Raw genomic sequence first — 18446 nt, 5'->3', positions numbered from 1 at the left:
TCCTAAGGACAGAAGTGAACTTCTTTATGCTGCTACACCACGAATCTCTCCAACTCCCAGGCTGACTTGCCTTTGCATTCTACTGCATTCAGACTTTGCCAGAAGGCAGAACTGTCCCAGGAAAGGACAGAAGGTAGATTCCCAGTAAACTCACACTACTTCTGAGCTTATCCATTGGCCAAAATGAGCAAAATGGCTCTTCCTGAATGTTGTCTTTAATATCATTGAATGAATAAAAGTAGTTCAAGATTAAGTGAGAGCGTAGTTAGATGTTTTGTATAGCCCTCTTCCATCATTGTTTAATTTTTAAAGAAACAGTAGTCAAAGAGTAAGAAATGTGAGATTTCTGCCCTTTAAAGAACTTGACAAAAGCTAAGCTGCATCACTTTTGACTGATTGATAACTTTTTGAATGTAGCAGCCTTGGCAATAGCTCTTAGACTATTTTCTCTACCTAGTCAGACAGCTTCCCATTTTGTTTATGAGGCCTGTTTACACACTTGTTTATAAATTTACTGGGGAGAAAGTGCCTGCTTTTATAGCCCTCTCCCGAACACTCTTCACCCTCATGAATAAATAAATAAATAAACAAACAAAAAGTTCAAAATCAGTAGGGGAAGAACGAAGCATGTAAAACTGTTATACTGGAACACAGGATAGGAAGGGAGCATTCAAGTCCTTAGCTTCAGTCCCCAACAACCATGGGCAAATGCAGCAGGGAAAGGTTTAAGCCTGTAGACCAGGCATGTCCAACTCATGGGCCACATGCAGTCTGGGACAGCTTGTAACGTGGCCTGCTGCCTGTCACTGTTCCATCACCAGTTGGCCCAGCCTGGCTCCAGGCATTCAGCTACTACTCAGCAACAACAAAAACTGTTCACCCAGAGGGTGGTGACGCACTGGAACAGGTTGCCCAAGGATGTTGCAGATGTCCCATCTCTGGAGGCATTCAAGGCCGGGCTGGATGTGGCTCTGGGCAGCCTGGTCTGGTGCTTGGTGACCCTGCACACGGTTTCAACCCTCAAGCAGAGGGGTTGAAACTCGACGATCATTGTGGTCCTTTTCAACCCAGACCATTATATGGATTCAAAACATTGGCCCAAGACAATTCCTTTTCACTCTGTGCAGCACAGGCAAGTCAAAAGGCTGGACACCCATATAGACCATCCAATGCACACTCACACTGCAAAGGCCACACTCGCACTAAAACAAATGCAACAATTGCAGTGCAAGACCAAGTGCCACAATTACTCTGTGCCAGGGGAAGAGAGTAGGAGAGATGGACTAGCACCAATGTTAAGAAGTCCTGAGTGATTCTGTTGCCTCAAACAATAAAAGAGGGCAGAGCATGTTGTCAGCTTGATCTACAGCAAATTCCTTCTCCACCCAATGTCTGGTAATTGGCTTGACCCAGTAGCACACAGCGTACAGACCTTTTATTTTAACTGAGCATACTTACAGCTGACAGGGTCCTTCTATGTACAAATCAGCTTCATAATGCAGGTATCGAAGTAAAGGCCAGACTGACTCACCTGCTGAACTACAGCAATTAAGTTTTTCACTTGCCACAAACATAAAGAAACAGAACTTGCCCATAGCAGCTGCATTTCCTTGCATTTTCCACAAGCTGAGAACACATAGATGGACTGCTACCCATGCTAAACTGAGCCATGGTAACTCATTAAGGCATACCTTGTAATGGATCTGAGCTCTTAGATTTTCTGCCTACATTACAACCTCAGCCTAGACACATGGGAAAAGCAGAAACAAAACCTTGCCATCAAATGCTACACCATTAAAATAAACTCAAGCAGCCCTAAATGGATTGAATTGTGGCTCACTCTGTGCAAGTGAGAATGCTGCAAGTAAGCAGCAAGCTTTTTTTCTCAGCAACGCCAGAACAAAAAAGAAAAGAAACCTGTATGTTGATGCATAACGATTCAGCATGCTATTTTAATAACAAAACTCATGCTGTTGCAATTGTAATCAGGTGTGGGAAGCACGTCAATTACAGGTGAGTTGCCAGCTAAGCTCTGAGCATTCCAGAAGCTGAGTGCTTCTGACTTACAACGATAATCACTTTTCACACACAGTCTCCGTAATAATAACACACAGACTTCTCTGTTCCAGTTGATCATCAATTTTGAGAAACTTCTGTACTAACCTGAGTTAATAATAGGGATGCTCTCGGAACAATTCTCTTTTGCGCAGGCCCCCATCATTGATGTGAGGGTTGTAGTTGGGACTTCACCAATACCTGAGGAAATAGCAGAATATTGACAAAAAGACAGATACTGCACTGATAGAAAGACTTAAATCAATACTTTTCTAGAAGCGAGTCACCAGTTTGAAAAGTTGAGAAGAAAAAGCAGAACAAATTATACCACCAGTTACTCCCTCCTCAAACATTCCACATCGACAGCTCAAAGCAATCACAAAGAACAAAACCCACAGTTTTATATTTACTGTGTACCACAGCTATTCCTATTTCATCTCCTGAAATTAATGAATCTACATCAAATGCTGCTTCTTCTGGTTAAAACAAAATATATTCAAAGCAAGGAACAACTGTCAGATATAAAAATAATATCAGTTTTAAAACCATTAGATAAATTATTCACAAAAGCTGACAAGAAGGACACCAGGCTGATGCTCAGTTATCCTGAGCGTAGAATATTTAAGAGTTTCCAAGGATTATAACACAGTTTGGTACTCATTTGTAAATACACATGGGTTTGAGTAAAACACTAATTTAACATTCCCAAAGTAGGTAAACGTGTACATTCACTTGATTTTATCAAATCAGTTTTGTCTTGTGCATCTTCAACAATTTTCTGCATTTCAAATCAGAGGTACAAAAAGGTTTACAGAGAGAAAATGAAGGCAAAATGATGCAACCAAGGTAGAAATCTAAGAAAATCTCTGTAACACAGAAAACACATCCACTCTGACTCTGTGTTACTTTAGAAGGAAAAAGTTTAAAGCACTTTTCTTGGGATGCAAGATGTTCTATCAGTATACCATCATCATATTTGCTTGATCTGTTTTTGATCAGAAATAGCAATGCATTTAGCCAAAAAGAATACACACATGTACCACTAAAACCTGCTAAGAACCCAACTGAAGAAACATAATCACACAGTAACTTCTGCACTGGATCTGACCAGTGTCCCGTGTAACCTAGCCTCCTTTCTTCTAAGGTAGCTGTAATTATTTTTCTTAATGAACCTTCAGATTACAAGTTCCGACCCCCAGTGAATGGTAAATCAAATCACAGAATCACAGAATTATCAAGGTTGGAAAAGACCTAGAAGATCATCTAGTCCAACCATTACCAATACTTCCCAGCTAAATCATATAAGTCATATTAGCCCTTTGATGATGATCAGTGACAAAAAGAAAGGTCTGTTAAAGAAATTTGTCAAGTTCCTTTTCTTACATGGTACCAATTATATACATGAGTACATCATACTCCCCTATGCCCACAAGTCACGAATGAGCTATGCCTCATTTGTGTACAGCAGGTCCTGAAGTATGAGTTAGGAGAAGGCTGGAAAAAGAAGAGTGCACACAATCTGGGCTGGCTCCTACTAATTGTCCTGTGCTTACCTACATGTCTGGAGAGCTCAGCACTGGGAAAAACATTCCTGTAGGAGTTTAACCAAAAGTTATTCTCGGGTATTTCTATGCAGACAGTTACCTCTCTGCCCTTGCTCCCAGTAGGCTGGTTGGTAGCACATACACAGATCTCAGTGCACCAGACCAAGCTTTTTTTTCCAGCAAACTGAACTTGCATCTCTCTGTCCATGCTGCTAAAATCTCTCATCTTAAGAAGCTGAAATCCTGGTGCTTTAAAAACTGGCTAAAAACCTTCTGATTATTTTACTGAAACCAAGATTATACACTAAGTGTGTATTTTCTAAAATACATGTTGAATTTACAAGATGCTCTCAGGAAATCTATCAGCAGAAACGTACATTTTGTAATAAATTTTTGCTGGATGAAGCTTAAATAGTAATCAGGGGAACACACTTACTGAACATGCTAAGATTACATGCCTCATGCAGTACAGGGAAAAAAATAAGCACTGCTTTTGAGGTGGAATGAGAACCAACAGAACCCACTTTGAGTTGCTCTTCATAATACTTGTGAAGTGTAGATGTCTATCTTTTTAATGTTAGCAGTAGTTAGAAAAGAAAACGCAGCAAATCAGCCATGACTGTTAGATTTTAGTATTTCAACAGGAAAACCTCAAAAACAACTAAGCATGAAATTTTACCTAGAGTCTTAATTTAGTACGAAGATATATGGAGTTTGGCTTCCACAAGACACAAACATACCGTTAAAATTTCCTTTGAGCAAAGTTAAGTTAGTCAGACCGAGTGGTGTATTTTGGAAGCAAATTTCAATATAAAAAGCAATACCTGCAACAGGGGTCCTGATTTTCAACCTGTCGACCTCCATGATGAAGTCATCCTTCAGGAAGAGGAATCCAATGATGGAGAAGAGATAAACCAGGATGAGTGCTAGCACTGCAGTGAGGATGATGGAACGACCATTCCGGGTAACACTTTTTATCACATTTAGCAAAGTCTCCTCTCTGTACACTAGATCAAACAGCTGGAAATATAATAATGTAGAGGAAAAAAATGAATACAAATGAGGCGACATACAGAGTACATATAAATCCTGTATAGGAACACAATTTGAACTGCTGAAACATAACATCTACCCGTGTTCTGAAGTCTTAACTTCATAAACACACAACCCACCTTGATTTCAATGGGAGCTGGGGATGCATACACAGGAGGAGAGAATCAAGTGCAAAAACTCAAATGTTAAGATAGATCATAGCAAAATTGAAAGCTAAAAGGTACACTTTATATAGGAGCCTGATTCAGACTCACGTAGTGGTTACAAAAAAGAGCCATTGTTTACTCATATTCAAAACCAGGGTAGATTAAAATTCAATAACAGTGTCTCCATACTATCGATCTACATCCACAAATTTATTTTTCATGTTATGTCCCATCTGATGAACACACATGGGCTGCATCTCAAAAACTTATTTGTGCAAGCAAGTAATTACACGTCTATAAGCTGTTTCTTTGCGCTCATGGGATCATTTAAAAATGACTCACGTGTGCAAGGATTTGGGACATCTCTTTTTAGGACAAACTTAAATTCATTGCACTGTTTGTACAAAAGCCCAAACGTCCATTCTTTTTTTACCCTGCACTGTGGGCTTTCCTGGTATTTAAAGAAAAGTATACATGAAGATAACATCGTTTTAAATGTCAAAGGCACAAAAATAGCAATTAAATGTGATAAGTGCTTTTCAAGAACCTACAGCTTTTTCCTCTCTTACAATTCTATTCATTTGTTATAGTGTTCTTTGGACCTTATCTATAATATATGTATTTCCACTTCCAATCACATTGATTACAGATAAAAAGTGACACTGTGATAGATCAAAACGGTCCACAGAAGAAGGTATTAGTCACAATTCACAGGACCTGAAATTCACAGATTTGTAATAATAAATAATAAAAGAAGAAAGAGGAAAGACATTTATCATTCATTCCATACAAGACAAGACTTAAGATGAGAACAAACACCAGAGTTTGGAATATTTCCACTACAGAGTGAATATCTGTAAGTCATTTGGGAATGTGGATAATCATCCACGAATCATGAACATTTGTTCACAGACGTCGCCGTAAAAAGTAAGTATATAAAATGCTTCCTAAACTATATGGCACATCAGTACTTCACAATAGAGAATCCCTTACTCACTGAAGCAGTAACATGATTTGCTGTGCAGTTTTGAAGGCAGGCATTAATTAGCAGGAGAGATGTATACGGTTCAGAAGGGCCCTACAGCTAAAGCCTCAAAATCTTGAGTACTTTGAAGTCTGTCCAGTCCTGAAGCTGACTTTAATTTCAAGATATTGACCTGGAAAGTGACTCCAGCATGAGAGAGTAAGGGTTGAACCCCTAATTCTGGAGTGCTTAACACAGTCCTGTGAGATGTTTCTCAGGAAGCTGAGAAAAATATAACAGTGGGATAGTGAATACATATAAATGACCACAATTTATTCTGTCTCCCTAAAAGTTTCACGTTTCAGCATAGAGCAAAAGGATGAGAAAACAAGAGCAGCGAAACCCCTTTTACTGCCATTCAGTATGAAGGGAGCAGTTAGCTGAGTTTAGCATAATTCTGTATGATTCATTTTCACTGCACCTGTATCATATTATAAAAAGGCATTCTATCCGGGTAATGGCAACAAAAGAAAATTGAAGTGGCATACATTTAATGTGATGAATCTTCCTGCTACCCCAGAGGCATGCCATACCTATTCCCCAAGTAGTTTTTTTGTTTATTGGACTGCAATAAGTACAGAAGGGTGGGATATTCAGCATAATACCAGCAGCCAATTCCTGCCCCAGACAAATCACAGCCTGAAGACACAAGTGACATGAGATACAGGAACAACACGCACTGAATAAAGGTATGCTGGGGAAGGACAGAAGAAAGAAGTGGACTGTATGATGACTTTATGGAAAGAAACATAAAACTGTCACCTTTAAAACAGATAAAGTAACTCCTAACAGAAGCAGGTTCTAGTGAAAACAGCAGCTCCTATGGGGCAGCAACACAACGGCATGCTAAAAATACACATGATTTGGCTTGTCTGTCAGGAAGAAATTGAAGACAGCTGCATATGTGTAACGGTATTTTCTATTTTTGCAAAGTTTTCCCCTCCACAGAAGCACACACTTACCAGGAAACTGTAGAAGAATTCGTGCACACAGAGGCCCAGCATACAGACCAGGACATACGCCACGTGATAGAGAAAAGCCATGTCCATGACAACCGCTCTGTAGCCACGAGTAAAAGTTCCCCGGTTTCCAACAAAGCTCACCAGAAACACTATTTTGTTGCAAAGCTGTGGGGGGTAAAGAAAGGCCAGGCTTACTCTGTCAGAAAAAAATGCTGTTATTTATTGCTCGCATTGCTGTAGAATGAAAAATTCCGGATAGGCTACTTTGAACAAATGCTCAACTTCTAGATGGCTGAAGTTCAAATGACACAAATCCAACTCTGAGACACACTGGGTGTGAGTCCATCAGGGTAGCTGGAAGTGTATCACCCCTTCACCAGTGCACTGGGTGTCATTACAGTGGGATAGATCTCTACATGAGAAGGCAGGGTGGGATTAACATCATAAGGCATTAAACAACAACTGGGGAGTAAATTCCTAACAATTCTGAGTTCAGACCTAAGACCATTCAGGAGCAGGTATAAATGCAATTGCAAAGAGAACAATAGTAACACAACAGCATGTGTGGAGGTGGGAAGATCTCCCATTTCCTTCAGATCGTATTTTTTCAGAATAAAATCCCTTTTAAGAGTACTCATGACATTTCTGAAGCACCAGCAACAGATTTGCCATTGCTCCTGAGCTTTGCCTGCATGTGAGAAGCACTACAGAAGTATGTAAGGAAGGGGTGTTTGGTAGTCCAGGACAAGCAATACGGACTCAGCGTCTTTCTTCTTTCACTGATTTGACACGGACAAGCACTGCTGCTTGCCTTTACCTCAGACTACATGCCTGGGTTATCTTTGAACATACAAAATGTTCATAGATTCTAATAAGCTGATACTTTGCTGTCTGGTGCTAAGCTGAATTAGGGCTGTGGCACTCAGGCAGAAATCTAAACTGATGACTTAGGAGCGTGACTGCCTATCCAACAACACTCAGTAAACATGCAAACACAGCTATGAATAAATTAAGAGACCTAGGAAGGGGCTGAGAGAATTTTTAACTTGAAAACCCTTCTCAAAAATATAGGTTTAGGCTCATGGAAACACCTGACAAATTCATGCCAATTCTGCTGAGCCTATCTGTAGAGAAAATTTTTCTCTTAACACAAGGAGATGTAAATTTGATTCCTTTTATTACGCAATATTTCCTTGAAATTTCACGTTGCTTTTATTGTTAAAAATATTTGCATGTGAACAAAACCAAACCTCCCTTTTTTTTTTTTTTCTCAGCTTTTCTGTTTGCTGACATCACTGTTTCGGGATGACTGGAAATTACTTTTTTTTGTATGCCTTAACCAGTGAGCCTGAAAAAGAAGTACTTTGCACAGTTCTAATCGAGGACCTTCATATCTCTGCCTGTGCTGGAAGGGGAATTTCTTGCTTTTTAAGTACTTACATTAGCAGCACCAAGAAGTATCAAGGTAGGACCGAGCCCTATTGTATATATAGACCTGAGAATAACAGACACCAGAAAAGGTCGAATACCAACAGGCTTGGAGATGAAAAACAGCATTGCTGTACAAAGTGCCACAGCTATCCAGAGAAGGACCGAAATCAATGGAGGAAGCGTGCCTGTATGGGGAGGAGAATGGGAGAGGTGAGAAATGCATCTTTGGAGACTCAGTTTTTCACCATGAAACAGACCCAGAAGATAATTTCTTGGCCCATATAGCTAAGACAAAGTGTGACTCATGCATCTCAACCGCTGACCACAGCTTACACTAACTGCATTATTATCATAGTATTGTTGATTTGCACAGGTAATATAATCAGAGCAGCTAATGAAATTTCCATTAAAATCTGTATAGTGCTCAGAGATGAAATGTTTACCCTGTTCCTGGAGCAGGCAATCATCTCCCTTTTGCAGGGATCATTGGGGCTCCTTCGGTCTAATTCGGTGACTGTTCGGTCCTTGGGGCAGCACATCAGTGGCACCATGCCCCAGCATCTCATTCCCACCCAAAGGGCATAGAAGTGCCCTGCTTTTAGAGAAGCAGCTTTCTGCCCAAGGGCTGCAGACATTCAGCAGGAGGCAGCTCTGCATCTGCACAAAAACCAGTCGCTTGTCACAGTAGGGGGTGGCCATTGGGACTTAGGAAGAAGCAGCAGCATCTGCACTGCCAAGAGCTGCCAAACCACTGCGCCTTGCTCCCAGTGGGTGGCAGGTCCCTGCTCTCGCTAAGCTCCTGCAGGCGCATAAACCTTCAGAGTCAGGCTGGGCAAGGTGATGGCTCCCAGACTCTCCATGAGATTTGAGCAAAGCCCATGCTTTCCCTTTCTCCTACACTTAAAGCCCTGGAAACACACCATGTCGCTCCGATGCAAAAAGCACATTCAGATCTTGTGGTGCCATCATACTCACACACTGACTTCTGCTGTTATCTAATAAACTGAGATGTCAGTGGCAGGGGAGAACAGAATAGAGAATTTAGCCAGCATCACAATAGGAATAACGGTATCTCTTTGGTAGCAGATACACAGCTAAGCAGCATCAGTGGGATTAGATAACAATAAGGTGAGGCCTCATCCTCAAAATTCAGATGGTATCCAAACTTTTCCAAAGTTCAAGAGTGTTTATACCCTTGGCAAGAGATTCAAGGGCAGCACTGCTGCATAGTTTCTTTGCCAACAAGATCTGGAAATTTTTAATGGATCCTAAAAAATAGCTTGAAAGTGGAACTGAAAGGTAGGGGCGAAGCACTTGGTGTTTCTTTAATAAATTTTCCCTTCTTCCCTACTGCAGGTCAAATGATTTTGTGTCATGTAACACATGCAGATGTGCACAAGGCAAAGAAACCTCATCTGGAGTGCAATTTCGCTTATGCCATATGATGTTAGAAGTCCAGAAATCCATCAGAAGGCAGCAGCATTCCTGAGATGATTAGATCAGCCCAAGCACCTCGGACATGTGAGTATGGATTTGCACAAGGTGAAGGGGGAAAATGGGAGACAGACTCCAGCTCAGAGATCAGTTTTCGGTGGAGAATGGAAGTAAGGAGTCTGCCTCGTGACCGTGCTTATCCCATTGGGCCACACCTACTGTTTATTGTTCAGAAATCTCTTCTACTGATGCAAGCACAAGGAACTAGAATCCTGAAATGCACTATCACTGAAATCACTGGATTACTGAGGCCACTTTAAACTAATACCATATAAATCTGCAGTTCCAAGTACTAATGCCTACTGACTGCAGACCAGAGGATTTCCTCGAGTATAAATTAGCTAAAAATTCAGTAGCTTAAAAGGTTTATTTTTAACTCTTTTATTTCTTCTTTTACACTCTGGCATGTGTGCACTCTGAGTGACTCTTCAGCTTACAGGCAGGAAAGCACTACATACAAATGCTTCCCATTTCCACAGCTGAACCCTGTAGAAACAAGGCTGTGACCTGCAAAGCCCACCCTGCAGGGTGAAAGTGCAATGTGGTCTCCATGCCAATATACTTTAATCTGCTGCTTTCTGTTTAGCCAGCCAACAGGAATGTAGGATGGTGCCAATTCTGGTGTTTGTGAAAAACACATGTATCTACTAGAAGCTGGTCCGTTTCCAGCAGTGCAGTTCACATGCCATCAGACAGAAGTGACTTTCAGTCGCGTTGCTGGCTGGACTGGACATGAATCAAAGACCCAGAGGTGAATGGATCTACTCCCATTACCAGTCTCCTTTATCCCAATTAAGCTTGTTTGGGATTCCAAAAGGCCACCTGCTGCTCTGCTGCATTTATTTAATGAAATTATTTATTATTTGCTGTATTTCTGTGACATGGGATGAAGCAGAGACAGAATCACAAATTTTAAGCATATTTTTATATAATGCCTTTGTCCTCTGCATCAGTGGCTCTTTTATCCCAATAAAATCATCAAATGTCAATAAGCTAGTTTTCATATCAAAACATCCCACACTTTTTAACCCTGCAAGTCACTCAAATTGGTCAGTTTCAAGGAATCACAGTCCCTCTTCTGCCAGGTACCCTTCCTCAGCTCAGAAACTGTAACTGAATGTGTGCATTAATACACTGCAATCTGACAAAAATTAAGCAAAGAAGAATGAGCTCATATAATCTACATGATCTTCAGACTAGCTCCCGTGGTCTGTCTATTCTGTTTCATGTCACATAGGACATGACACACTGAAGATCAACTAGTACATCTCAGACAACATCTGGTTCCTATCTAGGAGACACAACATGGCTTCTGCAGAAACACCTGAAGATGCAGTTTTACATAACCATGTCACCTTATTATGAAAAGCATCTAAAATCAAAGGGAAAAATAAAACCAAATTCCACTTGCCTTCATCTCCATCATCTCCAAAGGGATAGAACAGAGCAACTGCTAAGTTGATGAATACAGCAAGGTTGAAGGAAATGCTTCCCCAGAGAGAGATGTGTCTTGAGAACCAAAATAGGAGTGGATTATCTAGAAAGGGGAGAAAAAAAGCAAAGAATGGGAAGAAAGCAGGCATCAATCCAGTCAGTAATGGCCTCGGGGGACTTAAACAGTACAAATTAATGAAGAAAACTGAGGTAAACAAAACAAACAGGCAGAACTTTAAAATTAACATAAATAAACAATTAAAATGATTAAAATAAACATAGGCTAACCATAAAACATTGTTTTCAAGCAGGATTTTTCATCCAAAATCTCCATAGGGTTCATTATATAAGAAAGTTTTGCCTCAGCTGAGGTTTTACAACTGGACCTCATGTGAAGGATTCTTTTCACCTTGCTCTGAAACTGCAGCCTCTGGGTGTGGAAATATGGAGTCCAGTGAACAGCTAGATTTCAGGCACCCTGCAAGCAACAGCTCTGTACTATCAAAGTTATTTGAAGCTTTAAAAGGAACCCAGGACCTTCAAATGTGAAGTACCGTGTGAACACAAAGAAACAGACTATATTCCAAAGGACTTATAAGCAAGTTAGAATAAGCAAAATAGAGAAGTAAAGAAAAAAGGGTTAAGAATTTGTGTACAGAGTCACATAAATGATCCTGAAAAAAACCCAGGAACAGGATCAGAGGGTACTAAGACCCAGACAAACACTTTATATTTGAGACTGAACTATTGTATGTCTAAATGAACATTTAATGCATGCAGTGGTCTGAGAAAACCCTTAGTCAGAGAAGTTCAGCTATTTGAAGATGACATATTCATATCAATTAGATTTTAAAGTACTAAGAGTCTCTTTGCAAGTATGAAAAGCATAGTCTTGATTTGCCTGCACCCAGCTAACTTCTCATATAGACTCCTTCAATTGAAAAGGACTGTCTCAGTCTAAATAAATTCTAATAGTCATTAGGTGAATAATTAGGTTAAATGTGATTAGGTGATAACCTTGTGCTGTTCACTGATGGGATTTAAGCATTTGGAGCCACTGCAAATGACATCTGTCAATTACAGCAATAGAGACTGGCTGGTAACAGACACAGCTAAACAATGAACCAAACCTAAACTTTCATTAGCTTTTCAAACAACAACAAAAAAACAACATGGATCCTTATGGGCTGTTCCACTGAAGAAAGGAACTGAGAAACTTCTGTTCTGAATAAAAATAAACCGGTTTTCTTTGCTTATACCATCAGGCAGTTCTGGTTTATTTAAGTACAAGGTCGGGCTTTTTACATTTGTGTTTCTCAAGCAAGACGCACTTTTGTCAGCGGAGTAATTTTTCTACAACGTGATGAATTTTATTCTCAAACAGAGTTAGGGAGTTATTCTGGAATCATCTATGTTACAACTTTACTCTGGTCAGACTGTCAGAACAGACAACTTTTCCCAGCACCACCAAGGAAAGTGGATCTGGGCCAGTAGGATTCACACAGAAAACTTTCAACTGCTCCTGAAAATTAAAGCTTGAGAATTGACATTGTAAGAAACTGTATCCGACACTCTCGTTTCTTTCACATTAAGGAGGTTGCATTAAGGCACATTGCTTTAAGTATCCAAACTCCCTGCTGCTTTGACCACAGATCCTGCTCTTCTCTTCCTTCCTAATCAATTGCATAATGCAGCTGTGAGCTGCTAAACAGCTGATATCTGCCACCCCAGCAGCATCTGCATTTTAGCAGTGAGCAAAGTGATACACCATATGTATTTATATACATATTTAGGGCTCAGCTGACAGTTGCTGAGCTGGCAAGAGCTCCCCATCCCTGGGACACTGGCAGGAGGAGCAGTGGCCCCATTTCTGGTGAGGGCCAGCAGCTGTAATGCCCACCAGTGAACAAAAGGAGAAACTCCTGTTACCTGGCTTGGTCTCCCTTGCAGCTTAAGTACATATGCCTCTCCCACTACCACAGTACATATACCAGGTTGGGCTCACAGATGGGGATGTACTGCAGCCTAGTCAAGCAAGGATGAGGTGAACTGGCAAAGGGGAACGGACTCCATGGGAGTCATGCAGATTTAAAGCAGCTGAAGTTCTGCTGAGAGATGTTTTTAAGTGACATTAACAAAATTGTAATGGTCTTGTAGGAATCTGCAAACCTCAAATCTGCAGCTATATGTGTTTTTGTTTAATATTATAAGTCTTGGCTTAATTAGGTGCCACTCCACCGAGTTTAGTGGAGCTACACCTTGTTCGTCCATTCTTCCATTTAACTTTTGCAGTCCAGAACAGCATCTTGAACACATTATTCACATTAGTAGATGCTCCATATTATGACTCTTTTATGGTGGCACACATGTGTCTCAGCTGACCTACAAGTTCTCTCGAGTTCTGAGAAGCTTTGCCTGCTGCAATATCAGGGTGAACAGTAAGAAGTGTATTAGTAAAACTGAAAATATTTGAAGACTTAAAAGTGAGGTTTTAACATAATTGAGGTATTTTTCAGAATAGCAATACTTACTCCTGATTTTCTTTTGCCATTTCATCTCATTGTACAGATCTTCAGTCTGTTGGAAAAAGTCATTGACTTTGCTCCCTTGTTCATCTCTCTCTGTTGTATTGAACACCCGACTTTTGGATTCCCGAGTGAGAAATTCACAAATATTGGGGACAGGGAAGACAATCTGTTCCATTGTTCTATCATGACGAACAATCTATAAATAAAATGTATACATATTTTTCCTCAGGATCAGTGACTTTTCAACCATTTTGTCACAGCTCTTTTTGCTCACAGCTTCCTTATAACTCATAAGTGAACGCATAAATTATTTGAACATTACCAAAAAGTGAGTCCATTAATCCTAAAACATAAAGTAAAACCACATTTCTCTTCAAAAATCTGCTTAAATATACAGTGACAAGTTATATATCTCAACTGAGACCTAGGCTCAAATCTCCCCCAAACATAAAAAATATTCCAGTTTAGAATGCTTCAGTTTTTCAGTGGATTGAAATGCAACTCCTCAGACTAAACAGTGCAGAAGTTCAGAAGCTTTCTGATGGATTATGGAACTCTCACCTTGAATTTATTTCTGTGATGACAGAAGTTGCAAAGGTGAACTTGCAAATAAAGCACCTTGTTACCCAGAGAGGACCCATATCTTGTCAGTCTTTCTCTGTTTACTTGGCAAGAAAACTTACATTATTTGTATTTCAGAGTCTACTGAGCTATCAGTGAGCAAGTTAGACTTTATTCCATCTCATTACACCGTTATCCAAATAGCTTTCCTTTTCTGATCATGGAGTCTGAGTCAAACTCATCCTAAGCCATTTTTAAGCATAACATATTCAAGCATAATTTGCATTGGAGATGAAGGATAATTATACATCTGCCCAAGGGCAAGCGCATCATGTGAAACTGAACGGGCTACTTTGAAGTATCCTAGGTAAGCAGTTACTTCTCAGGCCAGTGGTTGCGCTTTGGGACTGTGTGGCAAGTCAAAGACCCTGACAGCACATCTTCAGTTTGGTCAGGAACTCAAATGAAGAAGTAGGCTGCATATGCTGCTCCACATTTAAAAAGCTTCCCAGGTAGTAGAGGCCTACAAAACAGAGCCTTTGCCAGAAAAATGGGTTTTGTCAGTTAAAATGGTCATGATATTTTAAAAAATCTTAGAAATTACACTTGTAAGAATCCACTGGCCAGGTAGAAGCAGATCACAGCGCTTCTTTTGACACCACATCTGCAGTCTACCCAGACAACTTACTCACCTGATACTTGCTAAGTAATAACTTAAGAGCCTCTAAAACATTAGAACATGTTAAAAGGAGCACTTCACTGCCCTCTGAACAACCACCACAGCCACAGAGCCAGCCATGTTGCTTCCACCTACTGTGTCACCATCCCTGGAGATGTTCAAGAAATGTGTAGATGTGATATCCAGGAACATGGTTTATTGGGCAATATAGGTGGTAAGCAGACGATGGGACTAGATGATCTTAGAGATCTTTTCCAGCCTTGGTGATTCTGTGATGAGAGCAGCAAAAAGATTGGTGGCTATTACAGATAAGGACGTCAGCAGTAGCATACTTCAATGGCAGCCAGGACAATATGGACTTAAGGTGCTGGCATCAGACAGAACCATGCTCTTTTAAACAAAGGCCATACTGAATATCTACATCGCTTCAAAACCTCTTTGTACTGCAGCCAAGCTTTTAATTTGATCACTTAGCATCACTGTCTTAGAACTCATGATTATTTATTTGAGTGATGTACCGTACAAGATTACTCTTGACTTCATGACACATGTACTATCCACAGTCATTATTCCCCTAATAAAACATGTTCGATAACACAAAAGAAAGCTTTTGTAAAATGATTACTTGGATCTACTTCTAGTATAGGTACATTTCTTTTTCTCCCATAGCCAAAAGAACAGCACTTAACTTTCTTCTTCTCATAAATAATCTATATATTTGATTAAGCCTTGCTTTTCAGAAGTCTGAGGAGAGTTGACATGACAGGAGAGTTGTACAAGATGCAAACTTGTTTCATACTCAGTCTTCTAGACAGCAATTCTTTACCTCTATCTGTGCTGTATGATTGGCGTAATAGCTCAAGGCTTCATCTCCTTCGTCTGGATCTGACCCTGGCTTCAGCATCTGTTGCAATGTTTTATTGTGACGAGCCAACTAGAAAAAGAATAAAAATCTGATTTATGTCCTGCTGCTATGTTTTCAGCTTTATCATCTCCACTTAACTAACACAAATCCTCCTCCCCCCATTCCCATGTACTTATATACACAACCCAGTGGGGCACTATCACCAGATAGCAACAAAAAATGTAATCATTTGAGAACAATAGAAATAATTTAGTCTGAAAAACTTAGCAGCAAGTCTTTGGCTGAGATTTATAGGTGGCAGTTTTGCCAGCAGCCTAGATGGGTTTTGGAGGGTGTCTGACAAATAAAAAAACTAGACTGAATATTTCTTTTGAAATACGACTTAAGTTCAGACATAAAATTTGCACTCTTCCAAATAGGTAATTACACATACAACTAATTTTTTTTTCTGTTATTTCATGTGGCTAAGCTAGTCTTCACCATGTTCTGGCACAGCATTTCAGGGCTGCCATGAAAACACACGTAACTATTTCAGAGGCAGCTGGACTTCAATAGCAGGCAGATATATTCTTAGTGTACAGCTCATATATTTAGCACACATACACACATAAATAGGCAACTCTTCATAAAAACTTTTACAAATTTGATACATTATATGATTCATAAAATATACCCAATCTTGTTGAATCGCAAATATTTATAATACTCTAAATTGCATAAAGTTTAATACTGACAGTATCAGCAAATGCACTCATGATGTCTCTTAGGTCAGCAAGAAACAAAGACTTAATCAGGAGGCACAAGGAAATGTCCTAAACATGCAGTTTTCTCTACATGGGAAAGCTGATTTCACATTGAAACTCTTAAATGTTTTGCCCAGATTATGTGATTTCCAACTTTAAGATGGGGGAAATGGAGACGTGAAAAGTCTTACAGCCATGATATGGGTCATAAGCATAACACAAACATTAGTACAACAGACTAGACATGGACAGTGGAAATGACTGCAGGAACAAGGGTTTAGTCTGATGAACACCACATGTGGCTAAGAACTGTAGTATGTGAAATAAAGCAGTTTGCTGAGGAATTAAAAAGTAATTATAAATCTATAAGAAGAGTGTCAGAGATCAGGTCTGAAAGTAACAATGGAGCTAAACAACTGTCATAATAATTTAACCAAAATATGATCAGACTTGTTCCTAAGCCATTTGCAAGTCTTGCTATCCTCTTTTTACCCAAGAATGGTGGGAGTGAGGCACACACACAATTTATTCTATTTAATAAAACTGGACAAAATACATTGTCTTCTGAATTTTGATATAAACTGATATATTTGATATATCAAATGAAATGTCCGTAAGAAAGAGAATACCTGAAAAGAATGATCTGGAAGTATAAATATATTTGCTACCAATTACTCGTGGACAGAAATCTGCTTGGACATTCCAGTAAAGCACTGAGCCAATGTGGCGTAATATCAGTCTTTTAAAAAGGGTTACGAGGAGATACTTCAGGGACACGTGTAAAAATCACAGGGAGGACAACTGTAGAGCAATGTTCTTTCCATCACCAACAGATGTTTTAAATAGCTACTTTTTGCTTTATGTAGTAAATATATAGATAGTCTCATTACCTGTACTTTGTCTTACACATCTTCCACTTCTTTTAAAGGCTAAAAGGAATCAGGCATATAGACTGAACTAATCTTTGTAATATGTCCAAAACTGTTTAGAAGGAAAACCTGAATTAATTTTTTACAGGCATCTTGCATTCCCCTCAATACATGCACTGGCATCATGAAGAAACAAGATGATCCTGTGAAAACAAATTACTGCTTAAAAACTGCCCTTAAATAGTGCTACTACTTTTTGCCTTTCAGCTTTATTGAACGTCCCTCCGCTTCTGCACTGAAGAAAGGGCAAGCAAGAGCACCCATTCACATTCTCTGTATCATTCATCATTCTGTATGCTAATGTCATGTCCTCTCTTACTTGTGCCTTCCTTAAATTAAAAAAAACCCTTTCCTTTACATCCTTTCTCAAACAGAAGACTCTCCGTTACTCAATTACCTTAATTGTCCATCTCCAAATGCCATTTACTTTGGCTATAATTCCTAAGATATGAAAAAAAAAAGAATGGACTAGACAGAATGCAGTCACACCATGCTTGCAGCAAAGAATTAGCATAAATAGAAGCATATATATACCCTTATTTTATTTTTCACATACTGCAACGAGGAATTTTGCTTGCATGTTGATCCCTTATCTCTAATGTCAACCATTTAGATTATGAGCTTTCTAATAAATGGTAAATTAAGGATGTATCAATATTTCTCATATTAAAAAGACTACCAGTTTGGAGAAAGGGACACAAATTCATATTAGTACTACAAAACTCTTCATTTCTAAATATATTTTAATACATACAAAGAATTGGAAATATCACTTATAAGACATAAGAAATCTTAAGATACTAATCCTTCACCTGCTTTTAACTGTCTATAATTCTTAACGTAAAAGTATGCCTTTAAAAATGTCAGTAACAGAAGTTCCCTTACCACATGTGGTAGAAGGGAAAATCATCTCAGCCCTCTTGTGACATAATGGGACTGACCAGTACAGCACATTGACTTAACAGATTGCTGGTGATCTGAAACAGAACTGATGCAGT

At 39.5% G+C, this 18446-nt stretch overlaps 1 protein-coding gene across 4 annotated transcripts in view; it reads right to left on the bottom strand.

Moving 5' to 3' along the window:
* The window catches only part of ITPR2 (inositol 1,4,5-trisphosphate receptor type 2), a 253887-nt gene that overhangs the window by 32175 nt on the left and 203266 nt on the right, over positions 1–18446 (bottom strand). For all 4 annotated transcript variants that reach the window (XM_032446237.2, XM_085541626.1, XM_085541631.1 and 1 more), the window contains 7 exons: positions 15738–15845; positions 13675–13867; positions 11121–11246; positions 8225–8400; positions 6785–6949; positions 4424–4619; positions 2164–2256 (listed from right to left, as the gene is read on the bottom strand). In XM_032446237.2, coding sequence (XP_032302128.2) covers positions 2164–2256; positions 4424–4619; positions 6785–6949; positions 8225–8400; positions 11121–11246; positions 13675–13867; positions 15738–15845 — 1057 coding nt within the window. The remainder of the gene's footprint in view (positions 1–2163; positions 2257–4423; positions 4620–6784; positions 6950–8224; positions 8401–11120; positions 11247–13674; positions 13868–15737; positions 15846–18446) is intronic.

Source organism: Coturnix japonica, chromosome 1 (assembly GCF_054131305.1).
Source record: "Coturnix japonica strain WE chromosome 1, WE-NBRP24, whole genome shotgun sequence".
Classification (NCBI taxonomy): Eukaryota; Metazoa; Chordata; class Aves; order Galliformes; family Phasianidae; genus Coturnix; species Coturnix japonica.
Note: the sequence above shows the minus strand (reverse complement) of the source record. Positions and strands in the feature narration are given on the sequence as shown.